Source organism: Siniperca chuatsi, linkage group LG19 (genome assembly GCF_020085105.1).
Source record: "Siniperca chuatsi isolate FFG_IHB_CAS linkage group LG19, ASM2008510v1, whole genome shotgun sequence".
Classification (NCBI taxonomy): Eukaryota; Metazoa; Chordata; class Actinopteri; order Centrarchiformes; family Sinipercidae; genus Siniperca; species Siniperca chuatsi.
The window spans coordinates 10,142,710-10,165,662 of record NC_058060.1 but is presented as its reverse complement, the minus strand read 5'-3'; the positions used below and the strand labels follow the sequence as shown (position 1 = coordinate 10,165,662).

At 40.0% G+C, this 22,953-nt stretch overlaps 1 protein-coding gene across 3 annotated transcripts in view; it reads left to right on the top strand.

Moving 5' to 3' along the window:
• Positions 1 to 22,953, top strand: part of LOC122866701 (matrix metalloproteinase-16-like) — an 84,159-nt gene that overhangs the window by 24,934 nt on the left and 36,272 nt on the right. For all 3 annotated transcript variants that reach the window (XM_044176712.1, XM_044176710.1, XM_044176709.1), the window contains one exon: positions 3,421 to 3,725. In XM_044176712.1, the coding sequence (XP_044032647.1) occupies positions 3,421 to 3,725 (305 nt within the window). The remainder of the gene's footprint in view (positions 1 to 3,420; positions 3,726 to 22,953) is intronic.

Below are 22,953 nucleotides of genomic sequence, written 5' to 3'. Positions count from 1 at the left end.
GAACAAAACACGGTGTCATAGTAGCAGAATTCACCCACAATTGAACCAGAATTTAAAAGTTAACTGATTTAGGCTGCAGGTTGTGTTTTAAGTTTTCTCAACTCCGCCAACTTTAGCTTCCACCCACTGTTAGCAGCGCACTTAACTGAACTCAAACTTAACTTGCTTTAACCAACAAACCTCAGTTTTGATATCAACCCAATGCTTAAAGATAAATGACTACATTTTCATATTTGAATCTGTAATCTTTCTCCTGGTGGTTAGGTTAGATAATGTGCAAGTGTAAAACTGCAATGCTGTGTGCTTGAATCCAAGTTTAGGCCATGGCTGAAGTCATGTCACTCTTCTTTATGCTTCAAACTATAAGCTGAACATTCCAAAAATAATCGTTAAAAAACAACGCTGACATTTGTGAAAGTATAACAAATGCATGGCCGCCCCAGGTGTGTGCTAGTTTCCATGTAGCCACATACAGCACTTGCTGTGGGGAGGCACTAATTAGCTTTGGCATCCCTACCGTTCTCCCTGCATGTAGGTACTATTATAGCACATGAGTTGCATCCAGAGTCATTATCACCTCACAACATGGAGTTTAATATTTAGTATGGCTTCAGAGCAGGTTTGGATTCTTTCATTTATCTTCTTGCAGCTTCTCCCTGCATGTGTTTCTCTCTTTATACGTCTTGCCCTTAAAATAGGACACACATACAGTGAGATGGGTAATAGAATCAAATGAAACTGTCTTTTTATTCCTCAAGAGGCCTCACTTGTCGGCCATGTATTCATGGAGAACCCTAGAGGTGCTACAAATTGTTTTCTTCATTTTAATCTCATTGAAAACATTTGTACCTTAGCTCACTCTCTCTGGGTTAGCCAATGTTGATTTGAAAGAAGGATTGTTTCTTTGTGTTTATCACGCTTGCGTATCTCTATCTGCTCTACATAAGCACTTCAAAAGACAAGGCCATTTTGTGTTGCCTCCCTAAGTGGCCTCAATCAGGCAGAGACTGTTTGCTTACTCAACAGCAAACCATCGCACAGCACTTCAGTTGATGTTCACGATTGTTTCTCTAATTCAAGAGTACTAGCAAATCTTGAAATGCGAGCATTTATCACTCACACTTATTGTAGAACAGTAAGGAGACAAACTTTTCAAGCTGTCATTCATCATGATATATATCACTTATGACAAATCTGATCACAATCAACAAAAAGCTATCAAAACAGGGTTGTTGTTGCTTTCAGCTCGTGGTCCTGTCGATTATGACAGGGTTCCAACTGATCCAATCTTTGGTCTGAAAAAGGTTAAAAAAAACCCAACAACAAATAAAACTGTCTCAAAACATATTCAGTACAAGCACTAAAATGCAATTTATAAGTTCATATATGGATAATATATTCTCATCTACATTAACATTAACAATTAGCATTAACAATTACTTGTCGTGTGAGGTTAGCTAACAGCTAAAGCTGCCAAAATCAAAGTTTTTACATTAGCATTTGATCAAATCACAGTGTGGTTGTATATTTAAAAGCTGTTGTTCACAGTGACGAAGAGCTATCTTACCCGACTGTAAGGTTCCTCTTAGCTCTACGGAGCGCTTTAGTGTCTCTCAGCTCATTGTTTTGTTTTCACAGCATTGCCCCCAAACGGTCTAAAAAATCAATTATTGCAGGTTTAACTTTAGGTTAGTAAAAACGCTTTGTAATTATTAACTTAAAGCAAATTTGACAAAAAATATTACACGTTAATCATGTGAGAACATCAGGTGGTCATCACCTGACCCAAACAAAGTCCAGTTTAACTGATCTCTTTCAACAGATCTACCTGCCATACTGTGGTTGACTATTAAAACCGCTTACTTACTTTTTCAACAAATACATTTCCAATGGTTTGTTTTTTAAAATTACATATATTCTATTTCTTCATGATACCTGTGTGTGTGTGTGTGTGTCTGCAGGGCTCAGGTCTGTCAAAACAGAAAATCATCAGCTGAAAGTGAAAGTTTTGCCAAAACTTGTGAGAGCGTAATTAAAGCAAAGACAACTTTGCTAAAGTGGTAGTTAGCTGTCAGCCAGTCAGTCTTGAAAGAGCAGATAGTGAAATAGAAGCAGTCTGTGGTTTAGTATAAGCAATTAGAACATTTTAAATGAACATTGCAGGTTATTCAGTGGCACTCTATTTATATTTCATAACCAGCCTTTATGCTTCCCTTTTCACTGAGTTTGAGTCAATAATTAATCTGAGCTTACATACAATATTAACATGCATTATATAAATGTGCGTTGCAGCAGTCTACCCATGCAGATGAAGATGAGCAATAGTCAAAGACAAAAGACATTCTGATAATATTTATTTCTATTATGGAAAATGACAGCCTGACAGCCAAACAGAGACTCTATGAAGAACTTTTAATAAAAAGGAAACAAGGGAGAGGAGGTGACAGAGAGTACACCAATAGTGTGAATGGGAGGAGAAATTAGGGAATTCCTGAAACAACTTTAAACACCTGCGCAAGAAGACTTGTGAAAGAAAAGACATTGGCACAGTGCTGTTTTGCTGTGCACTTTATTTACACACTGCACTTCAGCCAACCAACGTTCCACCCAACTCAGACACTGCGCTACCTGCATAAGAAGAGTATTGTGTGTTTGCAAGCTTCTAAGTTGAATGATGTAAACTATACCTATCTGTCTATCCCAAGAGAGAAGACAAATTTTAATAGAGCGTGACACTGAGATATTTTTGGAGTGAATGATGTGGAGAGAGGTTTTCCTGATTGCCCAAACCTGACTGGGGATCTCAGCAGGCAGTGGGCTGTAATCCTTAATTAGAAAATAAATTCCAGTGGCAGGAAATTGTCCCGTCCTTTCCACACCTGCAGGGACTCAAAGCCGGCAGGGGAGGGCTCAGCTGTTTTCTCTCACAAATCGCTCCATTTAGCTCTTCGTTGGCGAACAGGATGAGCGTGAAATGGCAGCATGAAGGGAAAACAGTGATATGCATAGTGTGATCATGTAGTTTGTCATGCGGTAGTATCCTCCTTTTTCAGCCCCTGTGTTGGTAACAGTTATATTTAACTGACTGTATTGTTTTCTATCATCATGCTTCAGAGGAGTTAGAGGCTATTTCCTTTGCCTGATTAGATTCCAATCTTTCATTTTTCATCTGAATGGATATCCAGCAGAATAAGCTACTTTTAGGTGAGTTTGTTTTACCAATCACTTGGAGAACCCAAGAGTCTTATCAGACCAATTTACAATAGATTTGCTCATCCTGACAGTTGTAGGAGAAATCCCGATTTGAGGCTTACTGGGGCATGATGATAAGAGAACATTATCTGCTTGTGTGAAATATTTACAAAGATTAGAGTGTATTTCCAGTCTAACTTTTGCTTCCTGTATCTTCCTTCTCTGCAGCATAAAGAACGTGACACCCAAAGTGGGTGCAGAGGAGACCCATGATGCCATTCGGCGAGCCTTTGACGTTTGGCAAAATGTGACGCCGCTTCGCTTTGAGGCTGTGCCCTACAGTGAGCTGGAGAGGACCAAGAAAGACGTGGACATCACCATCATCTTCGCTTCAGGTTTCCACGGCGATAGCTCGCCCTTTGATGGCGAGGGTGGCTTCCTGGCCCATGCCTACTTTCCAGGGCCAGGGATAGGAGGCGACACGCACTTTGACTCAGATGAACCGTGGACGCTGGGCAACCCCAACCATGACGGTAAGCATTAATTAGTATTCTTGGGAGATTTTATGATGACTTTACACGGGATGGTGTCAGACATGTTTATGAAGGTCAGTCAGCTAACTCACCTGGAATAGATATGTAAATGTAGAATATGTACAGGGTTGATATTTTGCGTCTAGGCTCTGACCTGTCACTCCCCATAAAGAAACACCAAGCTCAGCACAGCAGGGAGTGACGATAATCCTGTAACTTACATCCTAAGGGAGCATAGACTCAGTTTAGAGGTGGATGCTGGGGTGGAGGTGGGGCTTATGAAATGCTATATGAACAGCAGCAGCAAGGAGTGGGGAGTGGCGAGAATAACGTACCCCTAGGGGAACACAGACTCAGTTTACAGGTGGATGCTGGGGTGGAGGTGGGACTTTTGAAGTGCTAAATGTACAACAGCAGCAGCAGCAAGTGACAGCATAGCTTTCAGGTGAGCTGTGTGGCAGCAGGCATGGCAACAAAACAGTGAGCGGAACACTGTCGGTGGTACACCACCATGATCATAAGGGTGCGTTGCATATATGTTGCCATGAGATGTTTAATATTATTTCTGAAATTGGAATAGTAATTTGTTGCACCACTCATCATAGTTCAGCATTTCCACTGGTCATGGAGTTTCTGCAGTATAGTATAGTATAGTATGTAGAATTTGTATTCCAAACTGGAATTTGTCAGGTTTCTGGTGGAAGTAAGGGAATATTATTTTTTACAAATTCATTACTACATTTGAATGTAGCATATTGGATTTTATAGCTTGTTCCATGCATTTGTCGCTTTAAATTGGTTTTCAGACTGACTGCATATGAAACTAGACTGTTAATTTGTTTAAATGAGTGGCTAAGTTATAGAATCACTCATACTAAAGTAATGAGAAAATGTTGTGTTTTACAACACTAGAACTATGGCAAATATGGAAAGAGAAGATATTTTTTATTTAGATAAGTTTTCCACTTTTACAGTATATCTACTCTCACTGAACCACAGATTTTTTTTAATGCTCTGACAGCAAGTCTGATGGATATGGTCTGTTCTGGTGCGAATTAAGTCTGATCTGATGAGGCTGGCTCAGTCCTCTCTCTTTGAAAACATCCAAGCCTGCTAGCAGATATCTCTCTTGGTGAGCTATAGTAATCACATCACCTCTCACTCCACTGTGACCCCGAGCTCGTGCCCTAGCTGAGTACTTGCCCTCAGAGCATTGCAGCTTGTCAGGCTATCTGTAAGCCTTTAGCGGGGTCTGGATGGCATGCTATTGTGCAGGTTGCATGTTGAGCAGTTGTGTTCCTGTTTAGTGTTGTGGTGTGGTCCAACAGATCTCTACTTGTGTGTGTGTGTGTGTGTGTGTGTGATATCAGTGGCAGCCAGCAGCCTGTCAACTAAGATCTCAGGTCGACCTCTGACCCCTGTGCAGCCTTCAGTGTGGTGATGAAAAGGCCTCGTAAGAGAGTAGATGGAGAAATAGATGGAAGAAAGAATAGAAAAGACTGTGAAAGAGACTTATACAAGTAAAGTTAAATAGAGCAAAGAAAATCCAATGTAGTGAAAGTTAAATGGATTCTGGGTTAATACTCTTGACCAGATGCTTGTCACAGCGGGGTAACATGTTTCAAATTGGTCTCTGAAATTCTAAAAGATGGAGGTTTTCTTCTTTGAATTCCTCATTAAATCTAAGGGGCAAGCGTGCCCCGTGGTCCACTGAGACAGCTCAAGACGAGTCATGACTGTTACTGAGCCATGAGTCAAAACAATGACAGGGTTGACTGAGCGAGAGACAAGGAGACGCTCTTAAGAAGTAAGGACACAAATGAGAGGAAAAAAAGACGAGTTACTAGAAGGAAGGCAGCCAAGATAACAGAGAGAGAGAAAGAGAAGATAAGAGAGAATGGCAGAGTATCTCTAGACAAATATTGGAGGTTCAAGAGCTCACAAGACAGGCAGACGTAGAGGGAAAGACTGAGAAAGCAGCGTAGCGAGAAGTAAAGAAAACATTTGAAGAGGAAAGGGAAGAGAGGAGAGGAGAGGAGATGAGTGGGAGCTGTTGAGCGCTACGCATCTGAAATAGAAGTGAGGAACTTTCTGTCGAAGACTGAATTTTAAGTAGGAGCGTAGGGGCTTTTGTAGGCTTAGATAATATGTTGTGAACGGCTATATTTAAGGCTTTTTAGAATGCGTAGTTTGATCGAATCCCTCCTGCAGGTTGAATAACACAATGGAAGTGATAACAATAACCTCAAGTAAACTATTGGCACGTCTGCCCTTTCATTGACGACATGATCCACTCATAAAAACCCAACTATTAAACATATTTAAACACACATACGTGCACATGTGCAGGTGAAGATCCACGCTGAGCATGCGCGCACACACACACACACACACGCGCGCGCGCAGGGTTGTCATCCCTGTTGTCGTGCCTTGGAGGAAGGAGAAGCAGCTGTCATTGAAGGCCATGATTCCCTCTCTTCAACACTCACAGACACACACTATCTCTCTATTCCCCAATGCAATATTAATACAGCCCTGCTGTGGCCCACACTTCTATGAAAACATCCCATAATGCATGCATTTCTTTTACGCACTCTCCAGCTAGCTTTCTTGCCAAATAAGAACATGCACCGACTGAATCCTGACTGCTCGCCGTGGCGGGGGGTGCTCTTATTCCTGCATGATGACTAGTGTTACACTGAGATGAATTTCTAGAGGCTCATACAGCTTGAAGCTGCCCACAGCCAGTATTTTGTTCTGAGATGATGTCTTCAAATTTCACATTATGCCAAAAAATACTACAAATATCAGGTACTCTGTATTCCAGCCAGATTGGTTTTCCGTCTTGGCACGATAGCAAAACCTCTGAGGCGGTGTGTAGATTTTGGCAGGCTAAAACTAAAAACTTGTAAGATAATAGTGCTGCAAGTATTACTAATGTTACTACTAATAATTAAGCGTAGCATTTATCAGCACAATATGTCATGACACAATCTCTCGTGATATGATATCAATACTCTGGCCGCAGTATTTCGGAGTCAGCGATGCTTTCTTTTCTTTTAGTGAACACATTTAAACTCTAAAATGCCCTTCGCCAGTTTATAGCTCTTTGGCATTGAGAAGAGTCGTGTCTGTTTATGTGCATGTATGCATTTTGGTACACACAGTACAAAATGCATTATAGGTTTAATTCCTGCTGTGTAAAACAAAAGCCCAACTGATACTGGATTTTTCAGAATCAGAGATACTTTATTGATCCCCGAGGGGAAACTCTTTTTACAGGTCAGAAAATAAATTAAGTACCAAGTGTGTGGGTATGAGTATAAAATAAAATAAGTATAAAATAAAATAAGTGTGAAGTACAAAGTGGGTTTATCGGTTGATGATAATAATATAGTATAAGGTAATAGTGCATGAACTGTCAAGTTAAGTGTGTAAAAATACATAAAACAAAACTATAGTAAACTTTAACTAAGAAAAAAGTAAAGACAAATATACATTAAATGTGGCTATAAAAATGATTATTGCTGCAGATGATACTGTCATTATCGTGGGCCAAATATTGTGATAGTCTGTGATTCTCAGACCGACTGTCAATCAGTTCAACTGCAGCATATCCATTAAAGGGGCTGGCCAATATCAGAGTTTGGAAATCAGTGGTGGACATTGAGACCGAAAACAGCCCTGCGTTTATAAATTGCCTGGGGCTGTTCAGTCCAGTGTGAGTAACAGATCCATGAGTTTGAAGGCTTATTGAACGCCAAAACACTGCACGGGGGTTCACAATACTATGGGACAGAATTTGACAACTCTGGAGGTCATCATTAATTTTATCTTTAATCGTCGTCACTCATGAGGTGAACAGCAGATAAACGGCCTTCATGTTACAAAGTAACCTACTAGGAATGTGCGCTTGCACATATTTGATTGGCCAGTGCAGATGACATTGCCTTGTGTTGCACTGCGTCCATGGGTCCCATTCACATGAATGAGGGATCTGTGTGGGGTTTTTTTTTTACACAGTGCTGGTGTCTGTCTGAACGAGGCCTTACATGACTGAAAGGAGTGATGCTTCCTAGATTATGATGACATTGTCTTCCAATTTAATGTGCCTGAATGGAGTTGATGGAGTGAAGTTAAAGGGCCAGCTGCCTCACTGAGCAGGGCAGAGTATGTTGTTTGGACTGTTTGGACGAGTGATTCCAATTGGCTGTTTGTTAAATGTCCCATCTTCCATGTGCAAAGAAACAAGCCTAAATCAATTTGGTTATATATTTTTTCTATCAAATGAAAAGCTCACATCTCCCAAATACATTATTTTAATGAAAACAAGCATGTAGCTGTTGATTTTAATCTAGATATTGTCTCAAAATCTCTGCCAACAGAGATAGATAATTCCATATATATGTTTCAAGTAATCCATCTAACATCCATCTCTTTCTTTTAGTCTCCTTTCTCTCTTTTTTATTGTGTTTTTTAAAAGTACAACTACACACATGCTGACACAGGCTGGACATGAGCTCCTGCCCGTACCTGTCATACCTAATCCCCCCCACACTGTTGTCGAGAAGGATCAGTCGTCCCGGCGACCGTTCCCAGCATCGTGCCGTAGATGTTATTGTAGTTGTTTTGGATGATGACGTCAAAGATGCACACTGGAGGATTAATCCCTGTCTGCATGGAGATAAACACTTGCATACACGTGTTTAAGTACTCACACATATGCTTGTGCTCTCTCTCTCTCTCTCTCTCTCTCTCTCTCTCACTCACTCACTCACTCACTCACTCACTCACTCACTCACACACACACACACACACACACACACACACACACACACACACACACACACACACACACACACACACACCCATGCATGCAATTGCACTGTTTTGCCTGCACCTTCGCTCACACTGAGGATAGAGGATTACTCAAAAGTTGCATTCAGTGACATAGGCATTTTTAGCACACACAGTAGAGTTCTTATTAGGATTAGCTAATGGCATTTTAAGAGAGATTTGGATATATAGTATACAGCCGCTGCTTTTTATATGTGTTTGACTTGATGCTTTTACTACGCAGAAGAGAAAGTGGTGTGATGTCTGCAAATGAAATACAATGAAAAGGCCGCACTAGCATGGCTAGAAAGTGGTACGGATCTGAGGATACTGGAAACAAGTTCAATGGTTTCTCAAGGTGCTGCATATTTTAATTTCAGCTGTTTGTTTCCACCATAGAGTTGCATTCATCTGCTAGTGCCTGAGTGCCTCTTGGCTGTTTTGAAAGAACTGCCTCTTGTGCAAAGTGCAATGAGATAACTTCTGTTATGAATTGGCGCTATATAAATAAAATTGAATTGTATTGAATCTTGTGATTTAGTGCCTCATCCCCTCCATCAAGACAATAATTTGACTGTAGATCATCTTAACCAAGTAATCAGAATCAGAATCCCAATCAACAGAAGCACCTGGATTAGTCCTCAGTCTTTTTTGATCTTCACTTTGATCTTTTAATTAGATCTTGTGTCCCTCTAAATATGAACAAATAAGTCCATATGAATTCATTTCTGTCATACAGCATTCAGCATGATATGAATATTCAATTATTGAATGCATGTAGAGCTGAAATAATAAGCTGATTGTTCGATTAGACGATCAACAGAAAATATTTTCTGCAGGTATTTTGATTTGTTTAATTGTGTCAATTTTCAAGCAAAAATGCCGAAAACTCTGGTTTCAGCTGCTCAAATGTGACGATATACTGCTTTTTTCTCTGTTTTTCTATCAAAAAATTGCTTTTAGGTTTGGACTGTTGGTCGAACAAAACAAGCAATTTGAATATATCCTCTTGGGCTTTGGGCAATAATATTTGCAATTTTTCACTTTTTTAATAGAAAAAGTGTGTAGTCAAGTGAAAATAATTTAGGTTAATTGATCATGAAAATAATAGTTAGTTGCACTCCTGGCTGTTTATTGGACTCCACTTTCATCCACTAATTATCTCAGATGGTTATCCTATAATAACAGCATCATCCAGGGTTTTGAGAAACATTTTATACATATACATACAGTATAAGGTGCCACAGGAATGTTGCTCCATCCATACATGTTTACAGAACATCCATCTGATATATTGAGCATGCAAGTAGGATGGGTGAAAAATTAAAGGAAGCACCTGTATAAATGAATGGAGAAACATAACAAATATTTCCATACAGAGAAATCATCAAAACACCAAATGAGGGAAGATCTTTTGGAAGAATGTCCATCTCTCCAGTAGAGTTCCACAGGCTGTTTTGGTGGACTGAGGAGGCCAAACGCCATACTAAGACATTAGGTGGAAATCAAGTATCAAATCATTTAGAATGACCGACATGCAGCACCTGTAAAATTCACGGTTCGGTATGTACCTCGATTTTGAGATCACGTTTTGTTATGTTTTCGGTACAGCAGGTAAAACCAAAAAATGCAGAAAATAAGATTTTTGTCATTTATTTTGAAAAAATAAACATTCAACAGTTGCTCATTGGCCACTATTCTTACTGTAATAGTTAATGCTCTAAAATACTGGCATATTGTCAATAAATATAAATATGTAACACAAATGTCAGTAATGCCCCATCATAAGACTCTGAGCTGTAGCTCGTTTGTACAGGGACTGACTAAAATGCACACGTGAAGGCACAATGTAGCGGGGCTCAAGCACTTTGACCATATGTTTAAATTCTGTATTCTCTACGGCCGATTCCGGTCTCATATCTGCTGTGATAAACACTCCTATAGCATTAGTTATTGATTTGACACGGTCCGAATCTGCAGTGAGAGGCTGCCTGAACGCTGTGGGGAGAAGAACTCGCCTCCCAGTCTGTTTTTGTCTTGTTTCGCTAATCGACACATTAGGGTGATGCCGTAAATGACATGTTTGAAGTGTTTCCACAGACATACCCGACTTCCATTTAACAATGTTGGCATACAGTTTGATACTAATTGTTGCCTATTTTCGCTGTAATTACCCAGGAAACCGTAATGCTCCCATACAGTGGATGTAAATGTCACGGGAGGATCCTCCAGCTCTGGTCTCTTATTTGTGTTTGTCATTCGGAGGCAGCGACACTACTAACCTGGCTGACAAATGCTAAACCAACTAGCACGCTCCAGCTGCTAAAACTTTCCAGGTTAAACCTGCGCTCTAGAATTTCTGTTCCACGCGTGCGAGTAGTCAACATAAATAAACTATTTTGACAGTAATTGTTTGGGTCACAGGGCGTACCGAACCGAGGGAGTCGCATACCAAACCGAACGTCCTGTACTGAACGGTTTTGGATGAATACACGTACCGTTAACACCACACAGAGGTTTGGAGAAATCCTTTTTTATGAAGGCTAACTGGCGGATTTATTCTTTTCCATTTCCACCCTCCCTCCCTCCTTTCTCGTTTGCTACAGAGTGTGTCAGCCTTTGGTGCTGCTTTAAAACAATGGGGCTTGCAGCTGAGGGAAAGTTTAAGTTTTTAAATGAACAGACATTTCCAACAGTGGATTAGAGAACGACTTTTGGCTTGAGGAAATTTTTGTGGGTTTCATTCCATCACAATCAAACTCTGTTCATATCAGATTGGTCTTAACAAAGTGGAGCACATCTCCAATTGACAGGAAAGTAAATTGGATATCTACAACCTGGCAGTTGGCAAATGTGAATATATACTTGACATGTACAGAGATACTGTATACAAGAAAGATCAGCATCCATGTTCATTTTACAAAATTGAGCAACATCCCAGGTGATTTGTGGACTGTTTGATTTGCATTTCCTTTTTCTCTTTTCTTCTAGGTGCCAAAGAAGGACAAAGTCAAATATTAAGAAAAAACACATTGACACACACATTGATGTTCTGTCCTTGGATCTTTTTTTTGTATATCCCTCTCTCTCAATCTATCTTTATCTATATTTTATCTTTCACTGATAGAATTCACACATTATTGTGTTAAGGATTGCACAATGATAGCTGCTAGCTTATTTAGCCAGGATGATGCACAGTGAGAGACAACAGAGAAGGAGTGCGTGGGGGTGGGTGATCAGCCAATATCCCCATTGAGAGTGCAACATGCCTGGGGGCAAAACAGAGATAAGTGGTCCTGGAGCTCCTACAGCTGCCCTACATTCCTAGACTGCTTGGCTTTAGAGATGGATGAATAGCTGTGAGGGATCAATAGATGAAGGGATAGATAGATAGATAGATGCATGGTAGAATAAACTAAAGAAATAATAGGTTGCAATGGGGGAGGGCAGAGGTTGGATAGGAAAATTATGCAGGGAGAGTAAGAAGATAAAACATGATTGGATGGAACATCATGGGAAAATCGGGATGCAGAGTGCTGGAGGGCAGAAAGGAGAGGATTGTGGAGGGATTTAGTGTGAATACAGGATAAGGGGGGAAAAAAATGGAACTGGAGATGGAGATGATTAGATTGTCTTTTCATCAGAGCTCAATGTGCCACGACCACTTTTGAAAGGGAGCGCATTTGCAGAAGGCGTTTTTATTTGACAGTTTTCCATTTCTGTGCTACAAAGACGAAGAACAAGCAGACGCTCATCCGTGCTTTATCACAAGGTCATCTTTGTGGGCTGAGGCCACTGTGTTTTTCTTTGTGAAAAATCAAAGTGATGCACGCAGGAATAGATAAGACAGATTCCATTTTGACTTTCAGTCACACTGAGGCTGATTGGATTTTACAAAAAACAACAACTTGGCACTAGAAAAACAAAGGTTTCATTACTGCCACTGCATACCATGACTGTACACAAACACCCAGTCTCACCCGAGGGTGACTTATAAGACCTGGTATGCCTTCAAGGACCACCAGCCACTAGTAGTATCAGTGAAAACTATGTAACATAACACAGCATGCGAGCTAGACCTACACACAGGAAATTAGAGATTCCAGGGCTTTATTATTTTCTTCACCCTTGCCCCCAAAATGAGCCAAAGAGGTTAGAAAAATACATTGTCACCAGGAGGAAAAATATGCCAAGAATTTATGTTTCCATCAGGTATTGGGATAAGATAACGTGGGCTGAGTTGGTGGGGCACAGATTGACAATTGGCTGAGGGAGGGGATGCTGGGATGTGCTCGACATTGAGCAGCTGATTGATTGATGGTCGCAGGAGAAAGCTCGGCTCCCTGGCGTCGATTGCCAGAACGGTTTATCATTGACGTCCAATCCTGTAACTTGATTGTACATTCAAAGCGCCCGTCACTTTGGGCGTTTTTACCAGCAGACAATTTAAGGAGATCAATCTTTTGCTTCTTAGCATTGTTACGTGGTGCAGCCTCTGTCCAGTCAAGGTATTATAAGGAAAGATAAAACAGAAGAATAGAAAAAAAGAGAGGAGATGTTGAGATGATCAAAGATGTTAGAGCAGGTAGTAGAGTACAAGAGAGGAAAAAAGAAGAGAGGTTGAGGAATAGAGGAGCATATGTTGTCGCTGCAGGTTTATTATATCTTTTTCTTTTGTTAACTCCTTGTCACTCTCACACTCACTCTCTCCATTAAGTTCAGTGGGTTTAGTTGGCACGATGCTAGATGTTTTTTCAAAGCACTGTTACATCTGTTGAAGTAATAATGACTATAAAAGAAACTGGCATAAACGAGAATAAAAACAAAACTGATTCTCTTATGCGGGTGACTGTTTATCTACAACAAAGTAAAATAAAGAAATGGAGAAACCCATTTGCTTGATTTACTTGATGATATTTCATGCTTGCTGACTATTTTTTTGTGGCAGGCTGTAACATATTTCACAGCCAGCACTACCCCAGAGTGAAGAGTAATTTCTCCTTGCTGTCCAGACATTGAAATTACAGTGTATATGTTTCCAAATGTTGGAAAGAATGCCTCTGTATGTTGGTTGGACAAAGTTTTAGGAAGTTAAGTTTGTCTGGAGAGTGACGTCTGTTTGTCTGCTGTCAGACTTTGGTCATTCAGTCTGTACGTCGTCATGGTCTTTTTTAGGTTTTTTATCAGGTGTTTTGGTCAGTTAGTCTGCCGCTGCATGTTATTCCAGTTTGTGTTTGGAGTTGTTGTTCCATTCCCGCAAGTGATGTTTTTTTATTTTTCTTTTGTTATAATTTGATCTAGTGTTCACTGAGTCTCCTCAGTGTCTTGTGTTTGGTTAAGGTTTGTGATTTCAATAGGGGACTTTCTGTGTTCACTTCTTAGCAGGACAGGGCTTGATAATGTTGAGAGGTAGAGTCACTATTGATACTATTGATGTAGCTCCAAATCTTTTTTAATGTTAAGGATACTGACCTCTTGCCCTGCAAGTGAAGTGTGAGATTTACTGGGCCTTACAAATATTTTGCAGAACTCTGTATGCAGTATTACAGTTAGATTTTTGTCCTAACAACTTTGTTGGAGAGACTGTCACTGGAGCCCCATATATCATGTAAACCCATTGCATTCTTTGATTGAATGTAATTGGCTATCACAGTCCATTTGCAGTATGATTGAGTCTATAGTCTCAGTGTTTTCCCATGAACTATATTAAGTGGAATTTGGATTTCAATTAAGTCCTCATTGGTATAAAATGAAAAACTTGAAAAAATAAAATTGTAGATTTTTGGCAGTAAGTTTTTATCTATTTGATTCCCAGCTATATGAAAATATATGTAATTTTGCTTTCACCTAGATATTTAAAAAAATAGTTTTGCCTTAATGTCGACAAGGTGTAAGTCTGGCAGTAATAACTGAGAATGACCAGGCCCCATTGAGGCCCTTCTTTACTGAAAAAGAAGTGTGTCATCTGCATAAAGAAAGATTTGCCTTCTTCTTTTGGTATTTGTAAATTGTTTCAACCCATAATGAAAATATTGACAGAGATGAAAACTGATATCTATTCTTGGGTTTTTGTCTCCAAGCTCTTGCTCAATTAAAGGGTAACCCATTCCTCATTCTTTCAAGGTTGTTCAGCTTCTCAAAAAACCAGCATGTTTTATTAAGATCTTTCCTATGTCCTTGTGTCTCTCTCTGTGTCTCTCTATCTCCCTACTCTGCCGCTGCCTCTCTCTATCTCTCAGAGAAAACAAATGGGGAGAATCTTACCACAGGAGCAGATTTTTATCTTTTACTGGAAGATAGTCCTGAGGACATCCAGCATGGCTACATTTGGGCAGGCAGTTGGAACAGTATTGATGGTTGGGATACTGTAAGTAGAAGAGTTTGTGGGAGGACGCAGGTGGTAAAACAGCACAGAAAGCTACACACACACATTTCAAGGGTGCTGGAAGAACTCACTACCTTGTAGGCAATTTATCTCAAGGATGCAATATGACATAGTTGACATTACATGATGTAACACTATGATATGATACAGTGCAATATAATAGATCAGTATATACTACATGATCCAGTCTAGGAACATGATGAATATTATATACCACAATACATAGATATATGTTATACAATATAGAGCACACTGTATCTATCTATGAGATATCGTAATACTGGAACTCAGTATGTTCAAGGACCAGCAGCGAGAGTTTTAGCAGTGCTAACCTGCGATTGGTGGAGGTTGTTGGAGCTGTATATGGCCTGACAGGATAGGGGCAGACACTAGTCAGAGATGGAAAATATACTGCCACCTTCTTTACTGCATCTTTTTCAAGTAAAAGCATGAATAATATTACCCTGAAAGGACACTACAATTGGACATTCATCAAATATAAGGTAGTACAGGTCAGTGGTCATTTGAGTAAAGATGCAAGTACAAAGTTATCTACCAATGAAACTAAACTAAATTATAAAATAAATAAATGCAATTTGCTAGATACAGCACCTTTAAAACCATGTTTATTGTGTGCAAAGATATCGTTGGTGGTTACATAATCATATTAGTTTAATTTCCAACAATGAATACTACTTTTGAGAAAGATAAGGGATTTAAATTATTGCTTTCACACTTTGACAAAGAAAATGAAAAATAAAGAAAGCAGATATCACCTTGCGTTCCTGCCCACCAGGCTGCCACTAGAAATAGACGGCCACCTACTGACAGCAGCATCAACTTCCACGTGGGCGGCAGTACTCTCTTCCGCCCACACACATGAATACACACACACACACACTTACACTCTCAGAAGCACACACACAAATCGCGCACCTAGGGAGACTTGCCCTCCCACTAGCCAGTCAGATGCTCTCATAACCTCGTACCCATGATCCTTAGCAAACAAAGAGTGTAAACAGCCCTGCTGAGGGTACGTGTCGTTCCAAGAACACACATTTTATCACTGTTCAAGAAATATCACTTGTCTTTAGTAATGTGTGTTATGTACCCTTTTTTGTATTGAAAGGATGAAGTAGCCATGCTATTATTAATGTTTTACATTTCAAAGGGAACATATCTAGCATCTTCAAGGATGCTTTGGTGCATTAGTGACCCACTGAGCAGCTCACACTTCAATAAAAATCTCACCCTTTGTTACTATTTGGATCACTAAAGGAAAATGTGTTGGCTACAAACCCAGACACTCGCTCGTAACCTACTTACATTAAGACCTCAGGCTAGAAACTCTGTGACACATCCACAAAGGCAGCATTTGTCTGTAACTATCAGATTTGTAGTTCTGCATTCTGGAAGAAAGTCTCACCTAATAATGCTCTTGTTGATCCAGTCATAAAAGGAGGAAGGGTTTTGGCAACTCTTTAAAAGGAGTGAACATTTTGCTCCACAAGAAGATAGAAAAAACTAGAAAAGGAGACCTTAAAGGGTTTGAAGTGTCAGTCAAAGTGCAAACATTGAAAGGAGAAAGTTGAAGAGTAAGTGATGAATGCAGTTAAAAAATCAGTTGATGTTTTTCCACTGAAAGCAACTGAATTGTCAGTTGAAGAGTAAGAGATGAAAGGAGATGAAGAGTAAAAGATGAAAGCAGTTGAAATGTCAGTTGAAATGTCAGTTGACATGAGTAAAATGTGGCAAAAGTACTTAAAATTTCAGCTGAAGTGGAAGCGCTGAAAATAGTTGAAACAGACTGAAACTTCAATTTCTTTCAGCCCTTGCATTTTAACTGCTATTTTTACATTTTTCAGTATTCATATTTCAACTTTTGTTGTAAGAACTGACAGGAGAAATGTCAGTTGGCAACTGTGGAAAACTGTTTCCTTTTTTTCCACAAGAAGATAGAAAAAAATACAGAAAACTAAGAAGTAACAAGCCAGGTGTTTATAAAAGTTGAGGATTTATTGGGTGGTTGGTCAGCACTTATTTGCTGAATTTACCAGAAAATCTTAATGACCTAAGTAGGGTCCAAAGTGATGCTGTACAAAGTATGTTTACCTAGACCATATTAAAAGAGGAGCATTATTGACAATGTTTATCAGATCAGAACTATATTTTTGTAGTATTTTGGGTTTTGTAGCTTCATTGAAAATTCTTTTACCATTATCTCTCTGACTGGTACAAGCTGAGTTTAGAAAGTTTTCTCCAGCATTTTTGTGTATAGACACAACTGCAGTGTGAACGCACACATGCACATACCATTGCTTGCGAATGCATTATTAATGATTAATGATCACAATGAAAATGTACACACATCCCTGTCTTGCTCACAGGTGCTGCACAGAGATAAACATGACAAGAATAAAGGATGTCCTTTCCTTGGCAGCATTTTTCCTTCCTTTCTGCTGGTTTATTTACCTCAAGTCCACAGGAACGGCCAATATTTGGATCCTTGGCAATGTTCCACACACAGAATTTCAGTCTGTAGCAGTTTCTGTAAATAAATAATTACTCCAGTGTACATATGTTGCTCCCATCAGCCGGGGTTTTGTTCTCTGACAAGCTTGTGAGAATTAAGTGTAATAGATTCAACAGCACAAGTGTTGCTCAAGCAGTGTCAACAGCCTAGAGCGAGGGGAACAGAGAGAGACAGAGGGAGAGAGAGAGAGAGAGAAGGCAGACAAAGAATGAAGGGATAGAAGAAGAGTGGAGGGAGGAGAACAAGTGGGACAACAGACAAGTTCTCCTCTATAGGATAGTGTAGCAGAATGGATAGTGCATGGTACTGACACTAACACTGCCAGGGTTAGGACTTTGATTAACACTGGGGGTAATCACACTAACAGTGGGTTCATTTAAAGTTTCCACTGGTGTTTTTTGAATACACAAAGAATGTGATAACTTTGATGTGAAGATATATAATTTCAGGGAACTTTACAAATTGATAACACTGTTATCACATTAGATGGTGTTTTCCAGCCTAATTTGTAGTGGAAACTGACCTCACCTGAGATCTTCTCAAAGCAGAAAAACTTCAAGTGTGTCATTTTTTGACTTCAGAAATTCCAGGTATATTCACATATGTAATTAAAGAGTTAGCATCTTATATAAGATCTTAATTGATCATAATTCAAAAATATAGGTCTGTTTTACACCTGTGATCCCAATATTAGTGATATAACTTTTTACTAACAACATTTTTATAGCATCAGAAAACATTAAAAATTCACATTTAAAGCTATGTAATTTTTGAAAGATAAATAAAACATTCTTCCTCATTCAAATGAAAAGTTGACTTTGCTTAATTAAATACACTAATGGGTTTTGAAGCTATAACCGTACTTGGACTGATATGACCAGTAGCTTAGGATGACCACTGTTAGCTAACATGATTGCTAATGCAAACTTTAGATAGTCTGTTTGTTGACTGTATGGCTTTATTCTACTTGTGCTACTGTCACACTATGCTTTATCATTATCCTAATTGTCATGTGGCTACAGAGGCCGCTAAAAGTAGAGCAAAGGTTACAGCCTCATTTCAATAGCTGTGTGGTGGTAGTCTGTGTAATATACTGTATGACTGACTATGCCACATCTAATCACAGTTTTTTAATGGCTGCAAATACATTATCTACCAATGACGTTATAATCACAAATTGTACCCCCAACAAACCAGACAGGAATGACATTTTCACTCCAACTTGGTTATGGAAATTTCTGGAATTTTATATCCAAAAACCTTGGTGTTCATATTTGTAGTACTGCAAGCTGATTTGGTGAAATGCACCAAGTGGCACGCTGTGTGTTTCTGTTTTGTCCTGTGAGGGTATGTTGGAAGCAGAGAGAGTGTGAAAGTGAAGTGAGCAGAATGCAGCCATTGTACTTTGGCTGCATTCTTCACAATGGTCACTCTGTCAAGTCAGGCACACAGCTCTGGTTTGACAGCCAGCAGAGCTCTGTGTGCCCGGGGCCCCCTGAGCCAGGCACTGAACCACTGTGCTGAGATTCTCTGGCAGCTTGTCAGTATAGCACAGCACTCCTGGACGGCCTGTGCTCTCATTTACTCGCACTCTGTTTCACTGTCTCTGCTGCCTCTCTGGACAGCTTTTCCTTCTGACTTCACATATCTCCAGCTTCCTTAAGGGTCAAGGCTGTACCAGTTCTGAGAAACAACAACCAATGTCAGTATTGTGAACTTCACCCCGGCTAGTGGCTTCCTTTTCCTTTTCCTGCTCTCCACTGTTGAGCACTCAGCCAGTGTCAGGGACAGTAAAATACCTAACAGCAGTATCACCAGCTTATTTCGCATTTTAGCTTTTTGAAAACCAATGCCAATTTTTGGATTAAAGCTGGTCAAGCACTTTTCACGTTTCAATTGTTTTAGATCAGTTCTGATCAGGTGGCCCACCCCTTCTATTCAATGTAACTGAGGTTCTGCATGAACAGTACTTTGACACAAATTAAATATTTTTATTGAAGCTACCGTAAAATAAGATTGTTTTCTCTTTGTACACACAGATTCGTGGACTTCATGTGTGCAGTATGGAGGCTAGTGAGATATTTTACCCTACATGAGTGATTCCCAACAAGGAGTACTTGTACCCCAGTGGGTACAAAAAAAAATTATTTAAAAGAATATATATCCATTTATTGTGTCAGTTGTAACACCTGAACACTAGCCCTATATGTTGCAGTTGAGAGTGCATGAAAACTAGTTAACAAGCGAGCAGAGTCTAAGCACTTAGCTAAAAGTAATGGATAAATGGCTGAAGTAGATAGCTAAAGTAAGGAATAAACAGTTCAGATAGTTAAGTAAAAGTAATGGATACATTATTATAATATCTAATAGTTGAAATAGTTAGCTTAAAGTATTGGATAAACAGTTGAAATATTTAGCTAAATGTAGCCTAATGGCTAAACAGTTGAATTAGTTAGTTAAAAGTAATGGGTAAATAATTGAAACATCCAACGTCTCAAGTGGTAGTAGTACAAATGCAAACTTGACCAAACAGACCTAAGATTGACAGTTCAATTGTATTCAAAAGTTCTTAAAACCTTATCCACTTTTATGTAATTAATAGTGTTAAATACTATCCAGTTTAATATCAATTTAAATGAACACATTTGGAACATGACATGATTGAAAAGGGGTACTTAATACATCCAACAGGGCTGTGGGGGAACATTAGACAAAAAAAGTTGGGAACTACTGCCCTACTGCCCAAAAAGGTGTTAATTCCATCTACTTTACCGTGCGCCACTGTTTCGGTAAGTTTTTCCAAGAGCGTTCCTGAAAGTGCAGTGTCAGCCACTCATGGAGTTGTGGGAGCTGAACAATGGGAAACATTCGAGGTCCTCTGGGACAAAGAGAGTGCTTATGCTTGCATAGACTTGGACGGCAAAACAACAGCAACGAGATTACAGCAGTAAAAGTTGCAGCTGTGTTTTCTAAAGAAAGGGTGGAGGAGTTAGAAATTGTCAGTCTCTGCTGGGCATCCTCGTCTGTACAATTAGAGAGTGAGGGTTGTTATAGCTTTGTTTGCGGGCTTTCGCTAGTTCAGGATGTTGATATGGTATTAACGTCGCAGGAGTTGTTGTGTTTTCGAAAGCCTTCCTGACTGGAGAGAAAAAATTGGTCCCTTGTTAGTGCTGGTAATTTGTCTAAGTGATAATGAACATCCGAAAGCTGAGGGGAAAACTTGCATAAGGGTTTGAAGAATAGAGAAGCCAACAAGTGGAAAGCCTACTGCTCCCCCACGCTTGTCGCTGACATCAAATGCCATGTGTTGAGTGAACTATGGGCGCTTAGTTAAACAGTAAGGAAGCAGAGAGGGTTACTGGCTCCTGGGGGCCTGCGCTGACAACCTGAGCTATTACTGCAATTGAACAGTGGTGTCCAGGGCCCCATGACTGATTTGTGAGCCAGTGTGTGTTTATCTCTGTGTGTTTATGTCTCAAACCTGGTATTCCCATGTCACGTGTGCTCCCAGCCAGCAGATGGGCTGTGGCAGCAGTGACATGTGCAGGGAGCCGGTAAATTATGGAGAAGGAGCAGGTAGAGGCTTCTGGTTTCTAATCACAACCCCTGTTTACTTTCCTGCAACCCTGTGGGGAAAGACAGAACGAGGTACGTCTGATCATAAATCTCCAGTAACTCTCCTCCTCCACCTCTTCCACTCTGTCTTCCCTTCTTTATTTTTCTTGGGGTTTTTTTCTCCTTCTCGGCTACACTATCTCATTAGCAGCAACCTTGACCTATCCTGAGGAGAGTGTCAGCAAGACTGCTGCTGCCGCGGGCTTCCACTATGATCACTGCCCACTTAATATGGGGAAAAAAACTTTAAAATTATTTAACAGTACTGGAATGTTTGTGCTTTGTTACTTCAAATGTAGCTGTTATGCTTTAAATAGTTGCTTGGAATTAGTTATTTTATGCAAAATTCTTGCCCAAACCAGTGGATGGCACAGATGATGAATGATGAATCAGTGTGGTGAAAATACAGGACTCGCTGTCAAACAAACAAACTGCTGCCCTCAATGGGTTATCACACAAGCCCTACATAGCTTTGCAATGTATTTCATCTCCTGGTATTGTTTTCTTCAACTATATCCTGCTGTCGAAGCCCCTCTCCCTCTATTTTCTGCTTAATGTTTTGTGTTTGGGGCTGAGATACAGCCGCTGACAGGAGGGTGATGTTACAAATGCCAAGGTCAAAGGTTACAGTTGTATAATTCATCATCTCTTCTGTGATTGCAGGAACATTGGAACATCTTGCAAGATAACAAATAGTCCCAAGCCTTATCGTTTTCCTCGCCTCAGTTTTTTCCCCTTCTCTTCATCATCCTGTTTTTTTTTTCTTTTCCTCATGCAGCTATCACTCCAAACGCCCTTTCTCCTCACTTTACCTCACCTTTTTTATCTCTGTATTTATGTCGAATCTTTGTCTCCCACTCATCTCTTCCTCCCTCCCATAACTTTTTCTCTCGCCTTCATCTCGCTTCTTTTCTCCTCCTGTATACTATCCCCTCGCATTACCTCTTTGTCTCTTTCATCCTTCGCTTTCTGCCTCATACCCTCCCCCGTCTTTTTGTACACTCTACCATCCCCTGTGTAGGCTCTGTATACCTTCCAGCTGATAATTAGCCAGGCAGTACAAACTGCCTCGGCTTTGTTTATAGCCCCGGGGCCAACAGGACCTCCCTGTCTACCACAGCGTGACTTACATAAGCAACCGAAACAAAGTGACAACACTGACCTCAAATGGCCCCAGGAGGCAAAAAGACAGACTCAAGATTGAGGAATGAAGATGGAAAAAGACAGACAGTCCTTCCCTTTACTCATACAGCTGATCTGACCAGAGCATCTGTAGTATCAGGACCTGCACTGTTACAGCTCTGGTGTTCTTGCATTTGTCTGTAAATGAAGAGCTTTAATAGCATGTACTTTAGCACAAAAAATGTATGCTTCATATACCGTTCATATATCAATATGTGCGTAATTTTTCTTCTTTTTAAAAATAAAAGTGGCTTACATTTGCATATTTAGTGAGTTATTCCTTTAAAAACATGTTTTTTAACGAAATATTTGACAAGCAGTTACTCCTAAAGTTTTAAGTGTTACCAAAATGATTCATATGTCAAATCGTAAAAGTTATTATTAGTTATATAACGCATTAAAGTAAATGGAGGCCCATTCAGTCCTATTGTAATACAGTATAACACAGCACCTGTATGCTGTAGGAAATCAGTGGTTAGCACTGTCGCCTCACAGCAAGAGGGTTCTGGGTTCTAACCCGCCAGGCAGCTAGGGCCTTTCTGTGGCTGGGGTTGGGACCTTTCTGTGTGGAGTTTGCATGTTCTGCGTGGTTTTCCTCCGGGTGCTCCAGCTTCCTCCCACAGTCCAAAGACGTGCAAGGTTAATGGGTCTAAATTGCCCGTAGGTGTGAATGTGAG